The 24,676-nt window shown below is 41.1% G+C and overlaps 1 protein-coding gene across 3 annotated transcripts; it reads left to right on the top strand.

Annotated features, from left to right (window-relative positions):
* Positions 1-171: 171 nt before the first annotated feature.
* On the top strand, positions 172-23,772 carry RNF149 (ring finger protein 149). Of its 3 annotated transcripts, XM_083820595.1 has the most exons (9): positions 172-834; positions 7,641-7,891; positions 10,276-10,344; positions 13,191-13,273; positions 13,759-13,855; positions 14,373-14,402; positions 16,481-16,676; positions 18,107-20,152; positions 23,193-23,772. In XM_083820595.1, the coding sequence occupies exons 1-8, from the start codon at positions 375-377 to the stop codon at positions 18,163-18,165; spliced, it is 1,245 nt and encodes a 414-aa protein (XP_083676721.1). In that variant the 5' UTR covers positions 172-374; the 3' UTR covers positions 18,166-20,152; positions 23,193-23,772. The 3 variants fall into 3 exon arrangements, with proteins under 3 accessions (XP_083676721.1, XP_083676720.1, XP_083676719.1); XM_083820594.1 differs by lacking the exons at positions 18,107-20,152; positions 23,193-23,772 and adding an exon at positions 15,574-15,634 and having other exon boundaries at positions 241-834; positions 16,481-16,616; XM_083820593.1 differs by lacking the exon at positions 14,373-14,402 and having other exon boundaries at positions 244-834.
* Positions 23,773-24,676: the final 904 nt, after the last annotated feature.

Genomic DNA, 24,676 nt, shown 5'->3' with positions numbered 1-24,676 from the left:
CTGGCCTGTGGAGAGCTTATGCTAACCCCACAGAGGGAGCTGCTTGACATGGCTGCGCTTTGCCTCGAACAGACACGACTGCAGCAGCCTGGAGACCCCAGCATCAGCCTCGGGCGGAACGGCGGAGCCGCCGCCATTTTCTGAGGTGGCGGGGCGGGCGGACGGGCGCTTGCGCGGGCGGGCGGCCCGGCCTCCCCCTCGCCATTAGCCGCTGCTGCGCCGCGGCTCCGCCCGGGGCGGGGAGCGGAGCGGGGCGAGGAGGTGGCGGGGCTTTCTCCTCCTCCTCCTCCTCCTCCTCCTCCTCGGCTTCTCCCGTGCTCGCTGCGCCCCGGCGAGTCGCCTCGCCTCGGGGTGGCGGCGGCGGCGGCCGGGCCATGGTGCGTCGCGCCCGGCTGGCGCTGGTGGCGGCGGCGCTGGTGGCGCTGGGGGCGCCGTGCGGGCAGGGGGCGCGGGCGCTGGAGTGGTACACGGCGTGGGTGAGCACGGCCTACGTGGAGCCGCTCAGCAACCGCACGGTGCGGGGCAACACGGAGAGCGGCCGCTACGGGGACAGCTCGCCCAAGGAGAGCGCCCAGGGCTTGGTGGGCATCCCCCGCGGCGCCTCGCCCCGCCACATGGAGGGCTGCGCCGCCGACACCGACTACGACGTGCCCCTGCCGCCCGGCGGCCGGCCGGCCCCCGACGGGGAGCCGCCGGCCTGGATCGCGCTGGTGGCCCGCGGCGGCTGCACCTTCAAGGACAAGATCACCAACGCGGCGCGGAAGCGGGCGGCGGCCGTGGTCATCTACAACGAGGCCCGCTTCGGCAACAGCACCGTCTCCATGTCCCACCTGGGTGAGCGCGGCCGGGGAGAGGAGGAGGAGGAGGAGGCGGCGGCTTTGTCTAACGCGGGGCCTCGGTGGCGGGGAGGCGATGCCGAGAGCCGCTCCTTCCCTCGCCTTCCCCCCTTCTCTATCTCTCCGCACCCCCAGCTCTGCCCTCCGAGGCCGTGGCAGCGAAACTGCGGCCCCAGGGGCTGGGGGGAAGCCATTCCGCCCAGAGCCCTCCTTTTCCCCCCAGCAGCAGGAGGTGGGCAGGCTGCCTCTCGCACAGGAGCACGCCAGGTCGCCTCAAGATGCCTTCCGCACCTTCAGAGGCAGAGCTGTAGCTGTTTGGGAATAGCTTTTTGGTACAGTCTCTATTCTAACAATCATCTCCCGTGCAGGTCTGTGAGGGCAGGGAGGGAGATAGAAACGTCAGGTAGTTCTGAGGTGCTGGTGGATGAGGTAGGGAAACTGATGCCTACAGAAAAAATGTTGACTGGGCTCGTCTGAGCATGCTTATCTGTAGCCTGCAGAAAGGCTCCGTGATTCCTGCAGATACAAGGGCTCCGATGCTCTGTCGCTGCAGCTTCTGCTCAGGCTGTGCAGCTAAAGCACGCTGCTGGGTTTAACGAGCGTGTCCATATCAAATGCTTAACCTAAATGGGGGGGAACCCCTCAAAACCGTGCTGTAAAAATCTGTTAGCATTTGCAGGCTTCCGAGGAACTGGAAGGTCTCATCTGAAGGACATAAAGGCAAAGCAGACCATCAGAAACGCTGAAAATGCGTGGTACTGGTGCAGTGAGTTTGCTAATGCCCAGGCCATCTCTTGGTGATGAGGTGGGGGAAGACCAGCAATTTGGTTGAAGTAGAACTATATGGCACTTCTAAAGAAAATAAACGTGCTTTCTTTAATACAGTGAGCTGAAAATCTCTTGGAGCTGTTGCTTCCATAGCATGTATAATATACTGGATGTATTGGCTTGGCCCTTTAATCCACTTGGCTTTCTTAATCCACTGAAAGTGGAGGTGGATGCTAGGTAAGATCTACCTTCAGTTTTGGTTCCGTGTGGCAATTAAGATTCTTCATTTTGTAACTTTTCTTACTTTTTCTTTCCTTGTTGTCACTCTATGTTGGTCAATCAGTACAAGTTTTTTTTTTTTTTTCCTGCAGGGTGGAATTTTCCCACATTCCACTTCATGCCCCGTCATAGCCTCTCATAGCTATTATTTGCTTTTCTGTGAAATCTCTTCTTCCTTATCTTATTTTCTCTTTTTTTTTCCTGTCATCTCTGTTGTACAGATGACCTTCTTGTGTTGATGCTTCAGTTCAGACTTGCTGCTGTAGTTACATTTATTAGTGGTATGAAGAGAAGTCCTCCACGACTTCTGCTGCTCCGTTAACATTTTCCTTTGTAACTGTCAGAATTTTGATGATAAAAACTCTACCTATGTAAAAAAACCTGTGTTTTAGTATAGTGTACGTACAAGCATACATTTGTACTTATTTATACTGACTCCACAAATGCAGGTTGGACCTCAAGATGGTTTGGATTGGGTGGGAATATACCGTGTAAAAATATAAGCACTATCTTTGAGTAGCAGATTTTTGTTTTATGGTGGGAACTTTCAAACGAGTAAGTGTTTAAACTAGCTACTAAAATTTGCAGTGCGCTTTGCTGGAAGTAGAGGGAAGAATTGCTGCTAGCGTTTTAAATCTTGGATTGTTTGAAGAAAAAGTCTGTGGAAGGTAAGGGAGCATATGGAATAAAGCGTTTTTACAGGATTTGAGCTTGCCATTTGTCTGAAGGGATTTGTGAACTGGCATAGAAGGAAACCCTGCTTGTGAGAGGAGTGCTCAGAATGAATACTGTAGGAAAACTGCAGTGCTGTAACTGAGGAGTGGAGTTGCAGGCATGAAGCACATCCACTGAGTGGATTTGCAGTTGGTGGCGCTGGAAATGGTGTGAGATGGAGCAATCGTTCACGCTGATAGAGGTGCAGCCTGAGTTACATGCGGATGATAAGTAGGTAACTTTCCTGATTTGGTGTTTTTAGGCTTATTCCAGCTTGAGTGTAAAGATTCTTGATTAGGCAAAGAGGCGATTTGCTCTAGCTGTTGTCAGAGCATTTGATGAAGGACAAATTCTGCAGTTTAGTTTTTCGTTTTGTTGGTACCTTGTGTGCTTCGTGAGTGCAGTGAGTAGGGATTTTAATTACAGTTTTGGAGCAGAAGAGCCAAGAGTTTGAATATGTAACCTTGCAATCCTGTTCCTTTTTCTAGAATCAAGCCCTTCAAATATGACTTTTTACTGATGTCTCGTGTATTTCAGGCCTTTGGTTTCTGTCTGAATTGAAATGTTGGAAGTCTTGTCTCCTTGAGGGAAGTAATAGAACAACTTCACGTGTGCCTGAGGAGGTTTTTTCCAGTGGAAAGTATTTATTTTACCTGAATGACTCAAGCAGTTGCACTTGTTACTGAATCTGAACAGTATAAACTTAAGTTTCAGTTTCAAAGGAATATGGACATTTTTAACTGTTTATTTCTGGTGCTGGTGGTGTGGGAACTTAATGTGATACAGAGGCTTCAGATTCCTCTCCAACCCACTGCCAGCTAATATTTGTATACAATATTTATTTTCTTTTTGGAAAGGAATTTGAAGTGGCAAGGTGTGGAGTGTTGTGGAGAACAGAATAATGAGTTAGAGGTGTTGTGCTGGTTGAGAAATTAGCGGGAGGCAGAGGTATATCGCAGAGGAAAGAAGAAGGGGTCTTTTGGTTCTGTATTTTGTTACACTGATGATTCGAAAAGCTCTTGCCAGCTCCAAAGAGGCAAGGTTAGGGTCATCTTGGCGTCCGCTTCAACTCGTTGCCGCATTTCTTTCAGAGACCCGAGTGCTGCGTGGGATTCTCGAGTGGTGCATAACTTCTGTGTTACTGATGCCTTCTACTGAAGGCTTCTGGTGCTGTTGTGCTAAAAGGGCACAACTGAAATGAGTGGCTTGCTTAACTTGGACAGTGACTTACGCTGAGCTGCTGTACTGTTCTGAAGAAACAGAAGTGACTTCAAAATGCTGATCTGTTATCCTATATGGAAAAGGACAGGTGCATTGGAAACCTGTGTTGAAAGAAGAAACCTGTGTGGATGTGTGTACCTGTACCGGTTGCTTAACCACTGCCTCTTCTGGTTGCACGTCCTGCTCCTTCAGGCAGGTGGAAACACAACACAAACCCGGGATGTGGGGAGCTGGCACTGGGTTGGGTGGCTGAGGACCAGCTCGTCATCTGGTCGCTATTGTGCTGTTAAGCCTCGGTAGAGATCAGAGGCTTTGTTCTGCAACCAGGAGCCAAAGAGCATGTTCGATGGTAATTGTGGCGATTTAAGTAGGATGCCTAAATAGATCTAAGGGCTGACCTCCAGAGTTTTACCAGGGTGCTCAAACCTTGAGAGCTTTCTGATGTTTCTCCTCAGGACAAAAAAAAAGTATATTAAAAAATATGTATGGCTGCAGTTGCCTTCTGGATGATTGGAAATGATCTTTAAGGTAGACGTAGGACTGAATAGAAACGAATGTGGCAGTTTAAGATGCCTGAAGTCAAGATTTTAATCTGCATGGCACTCTTCACATCAGGAGAGTGATGACTTCATTTGCAGGAGAAGGCTGTAACAATATGAGCAGTAAAACTGACCTTGGTGTGCTAGCAGGAAACATACCTTCATCTCCAGAGTTTCAGACTTGTCCTTGTTTCCAGGTATCCTTAGGATTTGCCAGCTCTCACTGCTCTACTTGGATGATAACGCTTAAAAAAAGCGCACAGTAGATTTCAAATCTACCTGATTCCACTGAAGCATCAAGTATATCTTAAAAAAAATAAAATTAAATTAAAAAAGGGGGTATTTAGGGTATGAATGCGGCTGCTTACTGTGGGGTTAGAAACTAGTATGTAACAGTAAAGCCACGAAAGCGTGCTCTCAAGGCATGAATGTGGCACTGCGATTTTTATAGGTGTGATTTATGGTCTCCGAGTTGCGTTGCAGTTGAAGCTGATGGGATGACTCAACAGCATTTGTCTTTGAATAATGCGTTTTCAGAACAGAAGTCTAAAATTAGAGCGAGGAATGAGTTAAAGTCCTTAGTCTTACAGGCTGCTCAGGGCAACTGCTTCTCTGAGGCTGCTTTTGTAACAGTGGGTATCAATTTTTTTCTTCCCCTCCTTGTGTCTCATGACCTTCAAGGCCATCGTGTTTAACTGAGTGTGTCTCTGATAGATTGATCACAAGTCTTTAAAACTGTTAAGATGCTTTTAATGGAAATTTGCTTAAAAATGTATATGTTACTTGTGTTAGATCCTTCAAAATGGAAGGTGTCACAGTATCTAGCAGCTGTTGCACAAAAATACGCTGCCTTCCTATTCAGGTAAATAACTGGCTGATAGTTGGACGTGCTAGTGACAAAACAGAAGTAGGAATTAATGATTGTTGTGGGTTTTAAAGTAGTTTTGGTGTTAGGAATTGTGGAGCGATCTATGTAGCAGGTTTGAACCAGCTCTAGATTATGGCTTTGGGGAGGAAATCTGTACTGATCGAAAAATCCAGGCTGCTTCCAGTCTTTTCTTCTCCAAGTCAGAGTGAAACGACTGAAGCCTTCCTCCGAGGCTCCTGGCACTGTGCATAGACTGTCCTCAAGCTCCCATCCTGGTATTTGTAGCTCCTCCAATTGATTAAACATACGTGGAAATCAGGATCTTGGGTCTTGGGGAGAAAGCTCTCAGCAATGTGGGATGTGCTTCTGCCTTAATGTTTTTTTTTCTTGGTGATTCGTAGAGGTGCAGCACAAGGACAGAAAGCAAGGAAAGCTTCACCCACCTCTACAGGATTCCTTAGCCTCTCTGGTAATGCTTTTGGGCTGGTTTCGGGAGGAGAACAATATTCGCTAACCAATTCTTAGTGTGCTTGGACTTGTGGGATCATGTGAATAAGCACGTTGTTGGTGAGTAGGACTAATTAGGAAGCGAGTTGCTTGTGGATTTGTCCTGTTTGCCTTCAACTTCACTGCTTTGTGCCTCGTACGAAACCCGCTGGACAAGACAACACATGCTGAGAGCTAGGTGAGAGCTGCTGGCGAGCAAATGCGGGATGGCTGAGTGGAGACCGAAGCTGGGCCTTTCTCCACTAGCACCGTTTTCCTCGTGATCCTCAAAACTTTGAGAAACCCAGCCCTGTTTGGAAATCCTGCTCTTGTGCCAGGTCTGAACGCGGCCGGCGGGTGTAATAGCTCTTACAGTAGGTGAGCACGAGTGGGCTGGTTGCGTAAGGTGGAGCTGAAAAAGGCTGCCTGGCGTTCAAATAGGAGGATTATTCAGCTCCTAATTGGGACTTTTAGTGTTTCATCCACAGCCAGCCGTCTGTACCTTCTGTAGCTCCTGCGAGCTGCGCTTTGTGTGGCAGCAGAGTGGTGTGGCCAGCAGAGCAGTCTCAGCTGGAGGGGTTGTTTGAAATGCTTAAGGCAAATAGCTTCGTGCTGTTGAAGGAAGTAGGTGAGTCCAAAATGGTTGTTCTTGTTTTTTTTTTTGTTGTTGTTGTTTTCTAAACCCCACTTGACACAACGCTATAAATTAGGCAACCATGTGTTTTGACATAGCTTCTCAATAGAGAACATAGCTGGGAAGGGAAAAGGCTTCCTCTTCAGTGGGAGGCTTTGCTGCAGTAGATAGTCCTGTGAATCCAAAAAGGTAGCCGTGACGTTACAGCTTTAGCTTCTCTGTTAGGAAAACCCCTCTTTCTTCCTTGACTTTCTCCCTGAATCAAGCTTAGTTTCGCTTTTTCTCAGAGGTAGGAACGCAAAGCAAACTAGAAAGCCATAATTTACCAAGAGTGTATGGCAGTGTCGGTACACACAAAAGTAAGAGCTATTTGAATACAAATGGCATAGACCGGTGAAAAGGTGACATTTTAATAAGTATGTTTGCTTGCCATTTATTTTGTAATACGTGTCAGGTGTTTCTGAGACAGTACTGGAGATGCTCCTAGACAAAACTGAATAAGACTCTAGTCACAAGAGATCTTTGTTTCTGCTTGTTGGTCTTCACGGTATCTTGTTTGGCTGTGGTACGGTGGTGCTTAAAGTCTTTTCTTGGAGTTAGGTGCTTTTCTCCCCATATGGATTGAGTGCTTTTGAGTTTAAATATAATTAAAAAAAAAAAAGTTCTTTGGTTGCACGCTCCCAGAAGAGTCCCAAAATTTTTCTTTGCAAGTCCTTGTCTTGAAGTCTCATTAAATTCTGAGTATTTAGTATTGAAGCATTTAAATGTTTAAATTGAAGTATTTAAATGTTTAATGTAATTGAATATTACCTGTTTTTTTTTGTTGTTCACATATCCAGCCTAATTGTGCTGTGCGTTCCAATTCAAACTTAATTGAAGGCGTCTCTTTTTGTGGTAGTTTATATACTGTCTCCAGCTGCAGCTAAAATTCTTACGCTAACAAAGACCAGCTGCTCTTGAGTTGCATGTCAGGACTTTAGCAAATTCCAGATGAGTGGTGTATAACTTGCCTGCCTTTTGCATGGCATCTCTGCCCCACCTTGCTGTACGGAATGAGGAGGATAGGACTTTGATAACAGTAAAAGTGCATCTGCTGAAGTTCCTCTTCTGCTTGAGAGTTTCATAATGTAAGTAAAGGGTTCTGTATTAAACTTAATAATAAGTTCTATGCCTAAAAAAAAAAATAGGATTACTTTGCAGTTTTAATCTCTGTTCTTAATTGAAGAGACCCAAATTACTGTCAAGCCAGAATGCCACAATTCTTACTCTCTCTTTTTTTTTTTCCTCTCCAACAGGAACAGGAAACACAGTGGTGATAATGGTTGGCTATCCAAAAGGAATAGAGATACTGGAGCCAGTACGAAGAGGCATTCCAGTGAAAATGACTATTGTCGTTGGCACACGTCACGTGCAGGAATACATTAGCGGTCAGTCGGTTGTGTTCGTAGCCATCGCCTTCATCACTATGATGATTATATCGCTTGCTTGGCTCATATTTTACTATATACAACGTTTCCTGTATACGGGATCACAATTTGGAAACCAGGTAATTGCAGATGAGGCTCTAAAGCATTTGCAGTTTTTGTGTCAAATCAATTGCCTAACTTTTTTTTTATTGAAGCATTGTTGAAGACCTGTACCTTCTTGCTACTGTATGATCTATGAACACTACTCAATAATAGTTGGTGAGGATAATAAATAATGAGCTAATTGGCATCGCAAGCTTGACTAATTGTAATTATTAGATACCACTGTGAAGTAATGGGAAATATATTTAGCCAGTCATCATCAAAAACTGAATAAAGCCAGCTTCTTATGTGATTTGTCACCTAAGTTAATTTCTCTTGTCAAAAGGACAGAAGTTATTTTCATTCTTATGTAATTTTCATTCTGAAAGTACAGATTACACTAACCAGAATATTTTTTTTAATGGGGAGAGACCATAGTATTTTTTTTCATAAGATGCAAGTAATTAGGGCTAAAATTTTTGTTTCTGAAGCTTTATGAAAACTGCTTGTGATACCTGTAATCTGAACTGCAGCAGACTGGAAGGAGCACGTGTGGCGAGATTCAGCTCTTTTGGACTGTCAGAAGTTCTGAGTGTGGTAGGAGTACTGGAAGGATCAGGAAGAAATATCTTTGGTCCTGCTTTCTTTGCCTCTTCCAAATCCATGTTTTTCTCTGAGATAATTTGAGGGGGGTGGGGGGGAATGGAGATCAAAAAACACAAAACCAAGGATTTTGACTTCAAGAGTCTGAGCTCTGATTATAACTTACAGGACTCTCTTAGGAAAAGAAATGTGCAGTCTACTTGAGGTGTTGATTCCCTTTAGTCTTTTTTTATTAATATTTATGTCTTAGCATTCGTATTCTGGGAATATTTTCGAGAAAATAAAATTGAGAAGTCTGTATAGAAAAAAAGAGGGCATTAGAACACACGAACTCTTTGGTGAAGAAAGGTATTTCTTCCTGTTACATTGGCTTTGATACAATTCACACCAGGGGGACTTCAAATGCTTTATAGTTTGTGTTATTTAGATCGAATGTCATGTTTCCCAAAATAAGTGCCACAAACTCTTAATAGTTTGTCATCTAAATGCTTCTTAATTAAGTAGTCTAGCATTAGAAGGCCATAGCACTTTCCTTAGTTCTTCTCTTAAAAATACTGTTGAAAGAAAAAAAAAACTCAAAACTTTATGAATATCTTGGCCTAGATGCGTTGTTAGAAGTCTTAAAGTGAATTTGTGAAACAAAAATTTACTTTTCTAACACAAATTTTATTTGTTTGGCTTATTGACTTCCAAGTAATTAAAACTTGGAAGTCAATTATGGTATGCTTTAAAACAAGCTACTATGTAGCTGCTAAGTGAAGGAAAAGAAGGGTATCTTGTGATTTATTCTAAAATTAGTTCAGCAGTAAATCTTTGGAAGAACTCCTTGCTACTGAAGATGGAACGGGACCATACAGGAAATCCTGAGCTGGTAGAGAAGGTAGACTAGGCTGCTGCTGGTCAAGTTCACTTAGAGGGAATTGTCAGGCTACTTCTTAGCATCGCTTGCTAACTTACAGTATTGATTTTCTTATTTTTTATTTTATAAAGGATATAAGTCATTGTAATTATCGTTAAAGGGGGAAGCTGCCATTAAGTCTTTTTGATTCCCATATAGTGTTTCATCAGTGAGGGATCCTGCTAGACAGATCAAACTCTAATTGGGAGCGTTTAGTTTCCAGCAGTAGCTATCTCTTTGTCTGGGAATACAGTACTGCTTTATTTTCTCGCTTCCCCTCCAAGCATAATTAGGGCTGTTACTGTATAGAAGTCCAATATGGTGCCTCACGTCTGTTAAGCCTTTCTTGTCGTCTCCTTTGCATAATGCGTCCTTTCAGTGTAAAGCTTTGTATAATGTGTTAGACAGTGTTTAACCGAGGGGAGGTATTAATAGCTACAAGCAGCCTTTTGACCTGGTAGCCAGCTGTAGGCTACTCGGCAGGGTTCCACCTTCTCTCAAGCTCGCGTTAAACCTACGTACAGCCTGCTTGCTCATTGCTTTGCTGAACGAGAAGGTCTGGTTATACTGCTGTTGTTTCAGCTCTGAGCGCCTCTAAAGTGTAAATTAGCTTCAGTTTTCCAGTGTGGGAAGGCCCTTGGTGCAGGCACTTACTGTACAGGACTACATGCGTCAGTTTGGCCCGCATAGTTGTGTGCCAGTGGAGCCTATTGTTAGAGCAGTATGCCTATAGATAATGTTTTCTATTGTGCCTCAGGAATGCAAAACTTGCAGTCCTTCAGCATCTGCTGGCTGGAAGTATTTCGTAAACAGATTATCTAGCATTCAGAAGACCTAATAATCCACATGAAAAATATTTAAGCTTTGAAGTGTAACTCTTATAACTAGATTCTGTACTAATACTTCAAATTTTTTTTCAAGGGACATAGGAAAGAAACCAAGAAAGCAATCAGCCAGCTTCAGCTGCATACGGTGAAACGTGGAGACAAGGTAACATGGTGGCTTTCATTACTGTTGAATGATTTGAAATCTCTTGTAATGCCTTTATAGAGTGGAAACTGAATTTATTGCAAGATAACCGCAGTGTGGCTCTTACAATTTTAGGTTCATTTTAGTGGCTTTGCCTAGAAGGCTGATTTTAAAATTGAAGAGTCAAAATTTCACTATTTATGAAATGTAAAGCTGTTTTGCAGAATGTTGCAGGAAACTAAAAAGGGCTGATACTGTAGAAATGAGGAAACACTGATCTTATCAGCGCTTGAAAACATCAACAGGTGGATTGTGAAATACTTCCGAGGACCTATTGACTGCACAGTTTGTACAGCTGATGTAATGTTTTCTTTTCATTTAAGGGAACATCCATCTTTTTATTGATAAGAAAGCCTTGGTAATCTAAAGCTTTGAAAATGAAATACTTGGCTTAATCTTTTTTTAACTTACAATAAGGAGCAGTATAGGCTTGAATGTTTAAAAAAATATATTTTTTTATATTAGGATGAAACTATTCTAAAGTTTTAGCACAACTTTCAGAAAGTTAACTTCTTGAGTATAAGGCCTAAACTCACAACTATTTGAACAACTATATGAATTAGATAAAATAACCAAGGTTTTGAAAGGAAAATGCTATTTTATTCAGTTTCAGGCATCTGTGAACCTAGACGCTACATTATTGTCTGACTAAACTTCTGGTTCCATATAGTTGTTTTTTTCCCACCCTTATTTGTCTTATTTGATTAACTTTTACTTAAGGACTGACTTGCTTAGGGGTGGAAAAACAAGGATTTTCTTTTAAATTGATTAATATAATTAAGGTGAGAGAGGACATTTAAGAGCTTCAAAAATGTGTTTCAACGGAAGCTATTTGGCTCAAGGGAGTGTATGTACTTCATGTAGTAAACTAGCTTGATTTTAAAACAGGCTTTTTCAGAGCTTGCCTTTTTTTTCCTTTTATGCATTCAGCATGCTTAGCATTTTAAAAGTATTTGTTATTTTAATTAAGTTGTAAATTCCATCAAAAAATAACCTATTTCAAAACTGAACAGAAGGATGTACATACTTCTGTTTATACAATGGTGAAACTGGAGAGAAAGGAAGATGGAGCTGAACCAGAAGTTGCATAAAGCAGTAGCACAGCATAACATCAGCATAAGAAGGAATGGATGTAAAAGAGTCATGATGAACTCTGTGGTGAGGACCACAGTGAACCTGTTAATTGCTTTTAAGTTGATGTTCAGTCAGCCTCTAAAAGGATTGTTTTAGGAGACTTTGCATCAGGAATTTCCTTCCCATCAATATACCTGTGAGGAAAAAAAAATTATAAAAACAAATAAAATTTTAACTAGGTTATTGTACAGCATGCTGGTAGTAACTATGAATGTCATGTTAGATAAGCAAAGTAGAACAAAATTAGATTAAAACATTTAAAATAAAGGTTTTCTGCTTGGTAAATCATGGTTTACCATTTGATTCGAATCATCAAACTGTCAGCAAATTTCAGTAACTTACTGATGCAAATGTACCTTCATGAACTTATCAGAAAACTTATCAGAAAAGACAATCCTGTCTCTACATAAAGGAAAAATGTACATTAGTATTTCAGTCACTGTGTTTGAAAGTGTGTAACTGTTGTGATACAGTACAGTCTTTCGTTATCACTTCTTTTGGAGTTGAGGTGTTTAACTAAAAATAGGTCAACATTTTAAAATTGTATTTGCTATCACGTAGATCTTTCTGAGAAGCTTATGGGATTATTGCGAGATGCACACATTTGGTTATGTGCTGCATGCTTGGATTTTGTCTCCTGCAGAATTAAACAAAAAAAACACAGAATAAATGTGTATCTTATTTTAACTTTGCTTATTTTTTAACAAGAAGATTTACTTGGGAATTTGAAGCATTAAGTATGTAAAGTAATAGCATGTAAAGGAGGGAAAAACTTCCCTTGAACTTGAAAGTTTGTTTGCAGTACTTCATTCATTTGAATGTTTGTGGTGATTTTTAACTGCTTGGGTCAGCAGTAGACATGAAATATACTTGTAGGAGATGAAAGGGAAGTTGGTCTGCTCTGTGTTCTTCTAATGCTTGTTTTATGCAACTCAATTAACACTGAATTACTTATCAGGAGGTACCTATCATACTTGCACTGTAAGTATAAGTATGGCTTCAAGATGGCAGAAAGACCTGATAGGGAAGATATATAGCCCTTAAAAAGAAATAAGCTGGGGGGCAAAAATCCTATGATTTGGCTTCTCTGGTGTGAGCTTGGAGAGATGTTCTAAAAATCATCCCAGATTATTACTTCAGTTCTCCTCCTCTAGCTTACAAAGGATATTTAGTAGGTTGTGGTAGAAGGAGAAAAAAAAAAAAAAAAAAAAAAAAAAAAAAAAAAAACATGGGAGGAGGAGGCTTGTAGTACTTAACCCTAAGAATTTCCTCCTACTTAATCTCTTGCAAGTCATTGGGACCGTCAGTAAAAATAAAATGAAAGCACAGCACACTATTTTATTTTATTTGTGACCTCTTGTAAAATTTCTTGATTTTAACTGTCCATTGTTCATTGGGAGCAGAGTAAAATCTTAAAGATAATGTTTGAGGTATAACAAATGGCTTAAGATACCATGTGTAGTTATTTAAATTAGAAAATCTGAATTGGGCTACTTTTTAATATTTGGTATCACTTGATCAAATTGCCTCTTGATTGAATCTTGATTTAAACGAGGGAGACATTTTTATTTGCTAAACCAATTTATACTGTTTTGTGAAATTATATATTATTCAAAGCTTGTTCTGTAATTACATGTGACTGTAATTTACACATTTAAATGTGTTATTTTCAGGGTTTAGATGTTGATGTGGAAAACTGTGCTGTGTGCATCGAGAACTATAAACTGAAAGACACTGTTCGAATTCTGCCATGCAAGTAAGTCACCATAATTATTCTCTTCACTTTGTACTATGTTTTCCCAAAGAAAAACTCGGTGAGCCTTCTGGAAACTCTTCTGAAAGTGATGGCAGAGCTGAAGGTGTGCCATTTGTATGGCCTGTTACATGTCGAAGGGCACTAGGAGACAAGACAGTACTTCATATTTATGGGGGAAAAGGAGCAATTGGGAGAAGTGTAAAAATGAAGTAGAGCTTTCTTAATATTGTTTGAATTGTACACTGTTGAAGTGATAGCTCAGTAGTGTCATTGTAGTTAGTAGCATCTTTTATTTTGGATTAGCATGACAGATAAAGACGTTTCCAGAAGTTATGGTTATGTCTGTCCTGTTAATTTAAGCAGTGCTTAAATGTCAGAGTTACAGAGGAGTTGGGTTACCTATTAAGGTAGCAACCTGTGCATCTCTTGAAAGAGTAATGTCTGATATTTCATTACAAGTTCTAAAGGGTATTTGTTTTCTTTAGGCACATCTTCCATAGAACGTGCATTGACCCTTGGCTTTTGGACCACCGAACTTGTCCAATGTGTAAACTAGATGTTATCAAAGCTTTGGGATACTGGGTATGTTGCACGCTTACCTTTAATCTTCAAGAAAAAAGCACAGTGCAGGAAGCAAGGCTTCGTGTAACTGTTCAGAATGACAACAGTTGTTACTTGGCTAGACTGAAGAAGCTGGGCAAAGAAGTGAGTTTCTGATGAGAACTGGAAAAAGTGAGGCTTTTGGGTAGGAGCTTAGTGTGGAAGAGCTTATGAATCCTCTGTGTACTCTTCTGTGATTATCATTTTTTTCTATCAACAGCTGACAATAGTAATGAAGTTAAAGCAAAGGTGAGGCAATTTGCCCAAGCTACAAAAATATAAATTCAGTAGATCTTGTGTATATAGTTGATATTGCTGAGAACTGTGATTCAAAGGAAATAGTGATTTTTTTCTATAGTTTAAGTGTATTTATGTATGCTTCCACATATGCTAAGTGCTTTATCCCTGTAAGTGGGCCAGTACTGAGAACCTTCCTAAAGACATTCATTAGAAATTGGTTAAATAGAGAAAATGATGTGCTCTCATTTCTTCCTGACAGCACCAGAAAAGAGAGATGAAGACACATGCGGTAGGTTACTTGGTCACTGTTGATAAGTAGTCTTGAGTTCCACTTAAGTGCCGTAGGCATGAACGTACCTCTTCTCCTCTACTGATCTATAGAGGTCTTCAGAAAACAGAGGCATTCCTTGGTTTCAGGGTTTCAGGCTTCCTTTCGTTCGCTAGGTTTGCATTTTGACTAGCTGTTCTCTTACTTCATTAGAGACTTAGAAAGCCTGTGGATGAGACTTTGCTTTGTGAAAAGAGACAATACTCTTGCTACGTAGTATGTATGTAGGCATATATTGTCTGTATATATACATATAAACATGCACCACATCATGGTGGTTCTGCGTAGTAAAGCTTTATCCAAGAATTGCAGTCTTCTCATGTGAAATAACTTGTTACATTAATATTGGTACGTTAATGGCTTACTACTAGCTCATTTTCAATTCTTGGTGTTAATATAACTTGTGTTACATGCAATGAAAGGATATATCCTTCTGTATGGTCTCAAAGCTGAGACACTTTAAAATACTTCTATTCCTTGAATTCGTACTGCTGTAGAGTACTGATACCAGCCCTAACCAAGGGGAGTAATGCCTCCTCTGCTTGTTGGCGAAAAGAATGTGGGAAGCAAGTTGAGCAGGGTTATATTAAGTACAGAAGCTCAGTTCTTTTTTCTGATGGAATGGGGGAAATGTCTTGCTTACGTGTCAACCATTCAAGTCATGCTGAAATAGCAATGTGAGAAGTCATTCGGGTTTTCTAGCTCAGTTTTCAGCCTGATCCAGGTTGTCCAACCTGATTTGTAAAGTGTTTGTGTGAACATCTTGTTGATGTGAGGACAAGTGTGAAGAGCAAGGCAGTTCTTCCAGGAGTGTGCTGGCTGAGTGACGCGATGCCAGACACCAGTGTGCAGCCTTGTTACAGAACTCTGCTGAACTCTGCAAAGAGTCTGAAAGCTGACCTCGATCTTATGGTAAACAATTTGGCTGCTTCAACTTTTTCAAAGGGCTCAAGGTAGAAGGAAGGTAGGAAGCCCAGTTACCTGCCTTATGTTCTGCAAAAAATAGGCTTCTAGTCACAGACTTCAATGATCTAGTTACTACTTCTTAGGGAAAAAAGAGAACTGCATTTCACCTTGTCTGACTTCCTGACTTAGTAGAGCATTATTGAATCTTGTATCTTTGCTTATTTAGCTGCTGAAATTTTGGAAACAAAATCATTAATCCTTTCCCCAGTACACATACACACCTGGAGGTTAGTATCACGTGTGTCTTAACTTGCATTCAAATGTAGTTCTATAGCTTATTTAAAATTAATGTTTTGATGCTTAAGAAAGGATCAGCATGGAATTTCTTAAGGTGGGCTCTTGGTAAATGAAGAGGGGGAAAAAGGTTCATCGTGAAGTCCCCAGAAGAGTTATTTCTACTGTAGTGTACTTGCTCATGTTTAACTTATGTTGGTATATTAATGGTAGTTATAAGGTTCAATTTTAGGAACAGAATTGTGCATGTAGGAGTTATGATCCATTCTAAAAATTGGATTACAAATATCTCGTGCTGTACAACAGGTGAAATAAGTTCCTTTGCTCATGCTGCATACGTTTTGTTCCTGCAAAGTGAGAAGCTGTCACACTTGTATTTTTGGGACAGGCTTTAAAGTTAGACTGGAGGAAGAAGAGGAGGGAAACTGTTTCTTATGTCAGATGTTTGTTCACCCCAGTAAACAAATCTAAACTTGCCAAACTACTGTCATTGAAAAACGGCAGTTTCTAGACATGTGAAGGATCAATAGGTTTGCTCAGTGAAGACTTGATATGTGCTGAGCGTGCTCCTAACGAGGCTGCAGCAATGCTGTTCTGAAGTGTTGAAGTACTCCATCTGAAAGGCTGGCTGGGTTGACTGCTGCCACTCTCAGCTTACTGAGTTTCTTTGGTTTCTGACATTAACATTGGAAGTAGATGATATTAAATATTGTCCCCATGAGGTCACCTATAATAGGCAATACTAGGTGAAAAAAAGGTCGTTTTCTATTAACGTGATGTTGTAAATATGGAGGCGTGTAGGTGGGCAGAAGTGTGAGTTAATATATTTAATTTTGAAGGGGGACTCTGAAGACGCACTTGAAGTTCCAATACCTGAATCAATAAGTGGCAGTGTTTCAGTTGGAAGCCTGAGTATCGCTTTACAAGAAGACGACAGAAATGAAGTGAGTGAATTGTCAGCTTCTTCCACCAGTGAATCTGTATTGCAGTGTACCAGTCTAAAAGAGGATGCGGGCGAAACCACAGCATTACTTGGTAAGTAATACTTCAGTTTATCATTTGACAATCCTTGATGCCATTAATTGCATTAGAAGGAGACTTTCTCCAAGTGATGTTAGTAGTCTTAGTACTGCAGTGCAGACCAGATTGAGTGGTGTTACTGCTGATGTTCAAAAAACACAAGCAGGTAGATTTTGAGAGAATCCCGTAAGATGAAGAAAATTGGTCTTAAAAGGAAAAAAAATGTAAATAATGTTTTGGGAGGATTTCTTACCTAGAGATAGAACCTTATATATACATGAATATTTGATTTGTTTCCAGACCTTAGATTATTGCTCTTTATGGGTTTTTTGGGTTAAAAACTGGCTGGATGGCCGGTCCCAAAGAGTTGTGGTGAATGGAGCCAAATCCAGTTGGAGGCTGGTTACTAGTGGAGTCCCCCAGGGCTCAGTGCTGGGGCCGGTCCTCTTTAATATCTTTATCGATGACCTGGATGAGGGGATCGAGTGCACCCTCAGTAAGTTTGCAGATGACACCAAGTTAGGTGCGTGTGTCGATCTGCTCGAGGGAAGGAAGGCTCTGCAGGAGGATCTGGATAGGCTGGACCGATGGGCTGAGGCCAACTGTATGAAGTTCAACAAGGCCAAGTGCCGGGTCCTGCATCTGGGGCGTAACAACCCCAAGCAGCGCTACAGGCTGGGAGATGAGTGGTTGGAAAGCTGCCTGGCAGAGAAGGCCCTGGGAGTACTGGTTGATAGGCAGCTGAATATAAGCCAGCAGTGTGCTCAGGTGGCCAGGAAGGCCAACAGCATCCTGGCCTGTATAAGAAGCAGTGTGGCCAGCAGGTCTAGGGAAGTGATTGTCCCCCTCTACTCGGCTCTGGTGAGGCCGCACCTCGAGTACTGTGTTCAGTTTTGGGCCCCTCGCTACAAGAAGGACATGGAGGTGCTCAAGAGAGTCCAGAGAAGGGCAACGAAGCTGGTGCAGGGTCTGGAGAACAAGTCTTACGAGGAGCGGCTGGGGGAGCTGGGCTTGTTCAGCCTGGAGAAGAGGAGGCTCAGGGGAGACCTCATCGCTCTCTATAGGTACCTTAAAGGAGGCTGTAGAGAGGTGGGGGTTGGTCTGTTCTCCCATGTGCCTGGTGACAGGACGAGGGGGAATGGGCTAAAGTTGTGCCAGGGGAGGTTTAGGTTGGATGTTAGGAAGAAATTCTTCACTGAAAGGGTTGTTAGGCATTGGAATGGGCTGCCCAGGGAGGTGGTTGAGTCACCATCCCTGGAGGTCTTTAAAAGACGTTTAGATGTAGCCCTTAGTGATATGGTTTAGTGGAGGACTTGTTAGTGTTAGGACAGAGGTTGGACTAGATGATTTTGGAGGTCTCTTCCAACCTAGACGATTCTGTGATTATATGTTAAGCTAAAAAGGTGAATCTAGAAACAAATTTTCTTCTAATTCCTGGCTTCTAGATGTGGATGTCAGTAATAACCGACATGGAGAGCATCTATCTAATGGAAATTCCCACTGAACTGCTTCACGGAAGATACCTTGAATAGACTGTTGAAGAACTATTATTTTTTATTTAAGTAGTATGAACTCTTGTCTGGTTAATGGAAAAATAACAATGTAAATTATTTTACCTTTCAAACTTTTCTAGCTGGTGTTCCAAAAGGGCTAATAACTAAGAATTTTGTACACAAGAGGATTTTATAAAACTTCCTCTGGATGTCTCATCCTATAAAAAGATGCAATAACCCTTTTTCTGTAAGCATTATTACAATGTCGTTGTGTTCCAGAGGGCTGTAACAAAGTTGAAGACTAGGCAGTGAAACAATGTAGAATGTCTAATGGATAAATATTTTGGAAGCACTATTTGTGATCCGTATGTATATATATGGAGAACACTTACAAGGCTACAACTATTAAAATGTTCTGAAAGTTCTGTTGTAATTGGAGATGGACGTACTTAAAAGACACAATCTAACCTTTGAAGGAATCAAATAACTTCATGGATATGTTACATATCCTTTTTGGTGATGGAAAAATTACCAGTTGCAACTTTCCTTACATGTAACAAATACTGATTTGATCTTGTAATGTGTTCCACTCAGAGTGGATGCTGAGAGAAAAGGAGACTTTCTCCACCTCGCTAGCTTTTGATACTGAATTTGGCAGTAATAGGTTATGCAAGGTGGTCTTCACGTGCTGAGCATGTAGACTTGTTTCGGTATATGCACACTGGTTACCTCTTTCAGTCTTAAACTCAGTAGAACAGAGGTGAAGGGCTAACTATGGCTAAAATATTTATTAGTCTATTTATAAAATTTTACTTAATTCCTTCTTATTCCTGCACCCATCCTGTCCCACTTTATGTAAAAAATTGGAACTGTTTCTTAAGAGTATACAAAGTTTGAATTTTTTTTCTTTGCATAGAGACGCTAGAAATCTTCTCCTGGAGACTCCATGGTAGGAGTTTCCACTGGGTTCGTCACTAGCTTTTATTCCTTTCTTTTAGATTAGCAGTATTGTGCCTTATAGTAAAACACCTATGAAACCTGAAGCATCTGAGAATGAATATAAACCCTGGCATCTCCTATTATGACCTCTTATTCAAATATTTATATACTGTAAGTGGTATAAGGAATTGCTAAACTGTTTTGTAAAGAAATATGTATATTTAAAACACTACTTAACTGTGTTAAACAAATTGTTTAGGATTTTAGCATTGTCATGTTATAAATGTGCTATGTTCCTCAGTTTTTTTGGTAAAGCTGTTACTACAGGTTGCTTAAAACAAGGTCTTTTACTAGACGTTTGTTTTAGAGTGTATTTTGTTTTTAAAATGTATATTTGGAATGTTTTTAAGAAAATATGCAATTCTTTTTCTAACTTATATTGAGCTTCAGTAGAAGCAATAACTTTTTTTTTAATTTTAGAATGAATGTTCCAGAAATGAGAGGTTTCAGCTGGGGAAATATAATCTGAACTTCTACTTTGCAGAGCAGACGTTTGATCCTAAATTTCCTTTGAAATATTCTTCCTCATGCCTACTTAAAAAATAAATCTGCCTCTTCCCTATAGGAGTGTAACTTTTAGGTTTACTGGAAAATTATCAGGTTGTAGTTCTGATGTCACCAGCAGGTGCAAGTTTTTGTGATGCCTTTATCTTACAAGAAGCACACGAGAATGGAATGTGACTGACCAACCACCTCCAACACTGAACAAATAAAAAACAACCCACAACTAAAACAATGTAGAGGGACGCTTGTCTCCAAAAGAAGCCTACCAACATTTCCAGAACTGCCTTTTTAACTATCTCTTCAATATTAAAAACTAAGTCTTCTCCCTCTTCCTTAACACAAAACTGAACATTGATTTTTAGTAAATGTTGAGAGGGTTTAAACTCTAGCTCAAGGAGGAACCAAAACGAGTTATCAAGAGAAGTCTTGTCAATCTGTGGATTGTGTCTTGCTGATACCTGCAGTGCAGTATTCATGCTGGAGGGGAGAACTGTGGTAAGTACATCAACTTTTAAGTAATACTTCTAAAACAAAATGCCTTTCTTCAGAACCAAAGCTGAGAGCTGGAAGAAAATCTAGAGAACCTGCAAACTGACAAGAGTGCCTATAAAATCTGAAGTGTTAACAATTTAGAAAAATGGCCGAGTGTGAAGACTGCTAGAACATGTCTTCTGCTGCATCTATACCGGTTACATTTAAGCTTTCACAAGAACAGTTTGCACATAATTTGTGATATATTTAGGTCTTGTAAGGCCAGCTGTGCTGCTGAGGAATGATGACAATAAAAGGCCGAATTGCAGTGCCTCCAACAAGCAGTTTGCTCTCCTCGGAAGCACGATGACAAAATCTTCCGAAGCGAACATTAGTCTGACCTCAGTCAGACAGCTTATTATGTGCGTTAGCAAAAAGAGTGGCAGTGTAAAAATACAGAACAGGAAAGAGGCCATCTGTGGAGCTTAAAGCAATAGCAAGAGGCTTAGAAACATGAAGTCTATCACCTACTGTTAGAACTCACCTAAGGAACGTTCAGAGTATGTGGGTGTAGGCAGCTCTAGGTAGGTACAGGTTTTTGCTGATCTGGACTGACTCTGTTGGATCAAACCTGTATTTCTAGTTCCTAGCACTGTAACTACCAACAGCTTATATGAAGAGCAGAGCTGAGTCTTCCTCACCATCTGGAGGATCTGTAATCTGCCTTTCTGCTTGGGCTATTTCCTGCCTAATGTGGGAGCTGATGCTGTATGCTCTGCAGGTTCCCTTCCTAGCTGCATGTTTTTCATAAAACATGCAGGAGCCTCTCTCTGAGATATGTCCCTTTGTCAGATTTTGCTGAAGTCACCCAGAGGGCTTCTTACGGCAAGCATATATATAAAATAAAAAAGCAAAAGCCCAGTGCCAGCATAAAGTAGAGAGCCCTCCAGTGGCAGTGTTGAATAAATAAATTGGAGCAAATCCCCAGCTGAATTGAGGGATGTTATTGCAGAATGATGAGTTGCATTAGTAGGCATCATTAATTATGATGTTACAGTTGGGGAGAAAATTTGCGAGGTGCAAAAGATGTAAAAAGGAGCTGTAAACATCTCAAAATGGACTGGTGTTTAAAGTGAGACTAAAGCCCCCCTCTTTGGTCAAAGATCTTGGCTTATTAATAGTCAAGTTGGAGAATAAATAACTTCTTAAACTAGCTTCAGTTTTCAGACCTGTTAGCAAGCAAAAATGAACATTTCAGATCTAAATGCATGTTAACAATGACTTTCATTAGCAGTAATACCAGTTTAACTAGACAATTGAATTTTTTTCACTAATTACCCCTAATAAAAGACCAGATTTTTTTTTTTTGACCCTAAGCAGAAATGGGCTTGAAGCAATGCTTGGATGAGATTCTCTACAGTATTAGGAAAAATTGATTAGACAGCAGTAACTCCTTCCCCAGGCCCCCCACCCACCAGCTGTATGAATATCATCCGATTGGTTGCCTGTTGCCAGTAATCGGTGCTATGCTCTTAAGAGGAGGTATGTCAGAGGAGTTGTAGGATGGTTTAAATACAGTGAGAATGTGTTTAACTCTTACTAAGCTAATGAACTGGGCACTGGTATAATAAAAGCCCAATTTTGGTAGGAATATACTTGGGTAATTTCTGTTCTGTGCCAGGATGTAATTGGGCTCAGGGAAACACTGTTACACCTACTTTTTTAAACATGCCAAGTTTTTTTTAACCACTTCTTGATTGAGGAGTGGTCACCCTGGTTTTCCTTCTAGCACGCTAAGCTTTCTCTAAGACAAGCCTGCAGCAGTTGTGCAGAGAGGAGCCCAGCAAGCAGATGGTGGTGATCATTGTCCCGCTTTTTATGCCCTGTGGTACAAAGCATGGCCGAGACAGGCAGAACTGTGCTCGCAGGTTTTGATGAGCTCCATCAGAAGTGAAAGTGCTGGGTTTACATTATGGTGGCAACAAATAGGCCAGTGGGTTGGGCTGTTTATTTAGCTCCCCCCAAAAGCAAAATTCTCGTGTCTAGGCAAGAACAGACATGCAGCTACCGTTAGCGATACCAGTTGTCACTTGGAAGTGTACACCAGTAGGTTAAGAAGGGCAGTGTGAATTGGCAGAATATTTTTTTCAGTTGTTGCCAAGGCCGCAAATACATAATAAATACATGGGTTTGGTGCATGTAAGCATTCCAGCGTTCAGTGAAACGTGGAACTCCTGCTCAAAAGAGCCTTAAGGGCTCTGTATCACTGCAGTAGTGATACTGTTGTGGAAAGTGTGTGGGTAATTGGTCTTGGTCTATTTTTTTTGTTTTGAGTGGAGAGGTTGCATGTGTAGTTTCCAGTGGCTGGATTTCACTGGTTGGAGTTTCCATCATTTCGTTAGTCTGAAGCTCAAGTCCAAAGCACTCGATACTGAACGCAGTGTTTCTGTACTGAGACTGTTAAGGAAGTACTGGCTCCACTGTTCTGTAAGGAGAGGTGATACAGAGTTTAGTAGAGGAGTCAGCTGGCAAGATTTTGTCAGGTTAACCTGGAGGGAATGGAGTTCTTGGTGTGGGCAGCTTGACAAGAGACTGTTCGCTTCCACCAGCCTGAGTGAGACTTCACAAGATGGCTCAAACCAATTTAATAGCTTGCTGTTCCATGAGAGAGCGGTCCTTTCTAGTTTTCCACACCACCTATCAATTACTTACTTTGTTCTGGCTCTCACATTCAAATTAAGAGTATGTGATGCATTCAGCTTAAATGGCAGAAAGCTAAGTTCCTGAAAGTTAAATATCGTCAAGGTAGGAAGCTGTGTATCCTTACTGTGCGGTTGGATGAGCCTTAGAGCTGGGCTCAGGGAATGAGGAGTTGGGGTGGAGAAGGAGGGGAGAGCAGGACTGGGAGATGCAGTTTTATAATAGAGCTGTGCTGAACTAAAATTGCTGAAATGAAAGACGGCAGCAGCAACTTTCTCTTTTTATAACCAGAATTGGTGAAAAATAGTAATATATTTTCTGTCCTTGAGGCTGATCTTTACTAGGTGTTCTTTTTCTCTCGCAGGTGGTATGTGAAGATTAAACATGCACAAATCAAGCTGGAGGCTTTTGTTCTTGTTCAGTATGGGTCCTGATCTCTCTCCTCAGATATCCTGCTGTATTGCAAAACTTGGTTTGAGAAAGTTTAAAAGTAGAATGTCTCTATAATTGCATGTGTTTGTGTGAAGAATGCATTGCCTGGAAACTGTCCATTATGCTTCCATTGGACCTGAAGCTAGTTTTCACCACCTGAAACACGGTAATGATAGTGTATTTTTAAACGAGCATATCCTTCTGAATTGAGAACAGCGAAATGAGTTTCCATCACTTCATTAGTCTGAGGCTTAAGTCCAAACTTTGTATTCACTTCTGCTTAAACATAACTGCAAATAACCTCTTGAACTTGCTGGTCTCTGTCAACAACTATTCACCATCAACCCTTACGGTAACCTTGTACTAACTCGGTTGCATTGATTGCATCAAGCACTGAACTACTCTTCCCATTGTGTATGTACAAGTGTAAGAATGTCAAGTTATGCATTGTTGATGTAACTTAATGGCTAAAAGCTCAATTTCCATAATAAATTATACAGACTTTTCAAAAAGCAACACTTTGCAGAAAACACTTTGTAGAAGCTTGAGGGTTTTCTTTATGAGGGTTTTCTTTGTTACACTTGTGTGAACAGATCTGGGACACTCAAAAACAAGCACAAAACCAGCTTAACTTTGTGCTGGGTAGCTAGGGGGACACTGTCTGCAGTAGTTCACATCCTTTCTGGATGTTGTGTTCTCTGCATAACCCCTATGGAGCTGTGGTGGGTTGAGCTGTGCTGAGAAGCTAAGGGCTGTGGGGCCAATGTTCAGTGTGTAAGGCTTTTATTTTTATTCATTGCTTCATTTAAAGCTCAAGAAGGGAGTTCTAAACAAAAGATTAAAAGCTATATGCTTTTTTTTTTACACCACTTTTTGAAGAGGGACACTAACAGGGAAAAGATGAATATGGAATAGTTTTGTTGTATGTCAACGTTAGTTGATGAGAAGCAGGCAAGGTACAAATGCAAAGTGTAAGCAGTGTTAACTGTTACTGCTAACAGTGACACAGCACGTGAATAGGTTTTAGAAGGAATTTCAAGAGCAGGGATTTCTAGACTTTGAGCAGATCTAAAATAAATGCTACTTCAGTTGACCTAACACATCATAACTTTGGGAAGTTGTACAAGCCTCATCCTCTAATCCCTGGAGAACATTTCTTACAGGGCATCTTACAAAAAGATTGTGCTGCAGAAGATGAGGGGATTTTATACAAGTAATTGTTACTTTTTATCCAAGTAATTTATCAGTTTACATTACTTACAAAAATAAAGTCAAAAGAAAATCTTGACCTTGCATTATCGATCTTCTGCCTCATAAAAATTTAAGCAGAAGCTGTAGACTTAAAGCAGCTTTTCTTTATCAAACAGCATTACGTTAGAGTGGCTAACTTTTCAAATTATTTTTCTTTTAATTTTG

Source organism: Anser anser (genome assembly GCF_964211835.1).
Source record: "Anser anser genome assembly, chromosome: 1".
Classification (NCBI taxonomy): domain Eukaryota; kingdom Metazoa; phylum Chordata; class Aves; order Anseriformes; family Anatidae; genus Anser; species Anser anser.
Note: the sequence above shows the minus strand (reverse complement) of the source record. Positions and strands in the feature narration are given on the sequence as shown.